This window comes from Penaeus monodon, chromosome 27, assembly GCF_015228065.2.
Source record: "Penaeus monodon isolate SGIC_2016 chromosome 27, NSTDA_Pmon_1, whole genome shotgun sequence".
In the NCBI taxonomy this organism is placed as follows: domain Eukaryota; kingdom Metazoa; phylum Arthropoda; class Malacostraca; order Decapoda; family Penaeidae; genus Penaeus; species Penaeus monodon.
In genome coordinates this window covers 18,696,632-18,696,958 of record NC_051412.1, presented here as the reverse complement: position 1 = coordinate 18,696,958, position 327 = coordinate 18,696,632, and the positions used below count along the sequence as shown (strand labels likewise).

The window sequence follows — 327 nt, the reverse complement described above, 5'->3', positions numbered from 1 at the left end:
TTACTGAAGTATTAACATATTTTTCGTTAATCAACAGATATGGCGACTCACCGCAAGCTTCATGGCTGGACCTCTACTTGGCTCACTGAGGACGCTGTGTCTGCTCACTGCTTGTGGAAGCCGCTTTATATAGGCTCCTGTGCGTGACCTTCGACAAGCAGAGGTTCACGCACCCGAAAGGAACAAACTGTATAGCTGTACTTCCTCAGTCTGTGAAGATTTTTTTTTTTTTTTTAAGATTTAAGTCATGGAGATAAGTAAATAACGACTAGATTTTTTTAAACATTTTTTTTACAGCGTGTTATAATGTTAACCTTTATTTTCTTA

The 327-nt window shown here is 38.2% G+C and overlaps 1 protein-coding gene across 1 annotated transcript in view; it reads right to left on the bottom strand.

The window, feature by feature from the left end:
• Positions 1 to 267, bottom strand: part of LOC119590362 (uncharacterized histidine-rich protein DDB_G0274557-like) — a 1,270-nt gene extending 1,003 nt beyond the window's left edge. Inside the window, exon 1 of the mRNA XM_037939034.1 lies at positions 52 to 267. Within this exon, the coding sequence (XP_037794962.1) occupies positions 52 to 63 (12 nt within the window). The 5' untranslated portion in view covers positions 64 to 267. The remainder of the gene's footprint in view (positions 1 to 51) is intronic.
• Between the last annotated feature and the right edge of the window lie 60 nt (positions 268 to 327).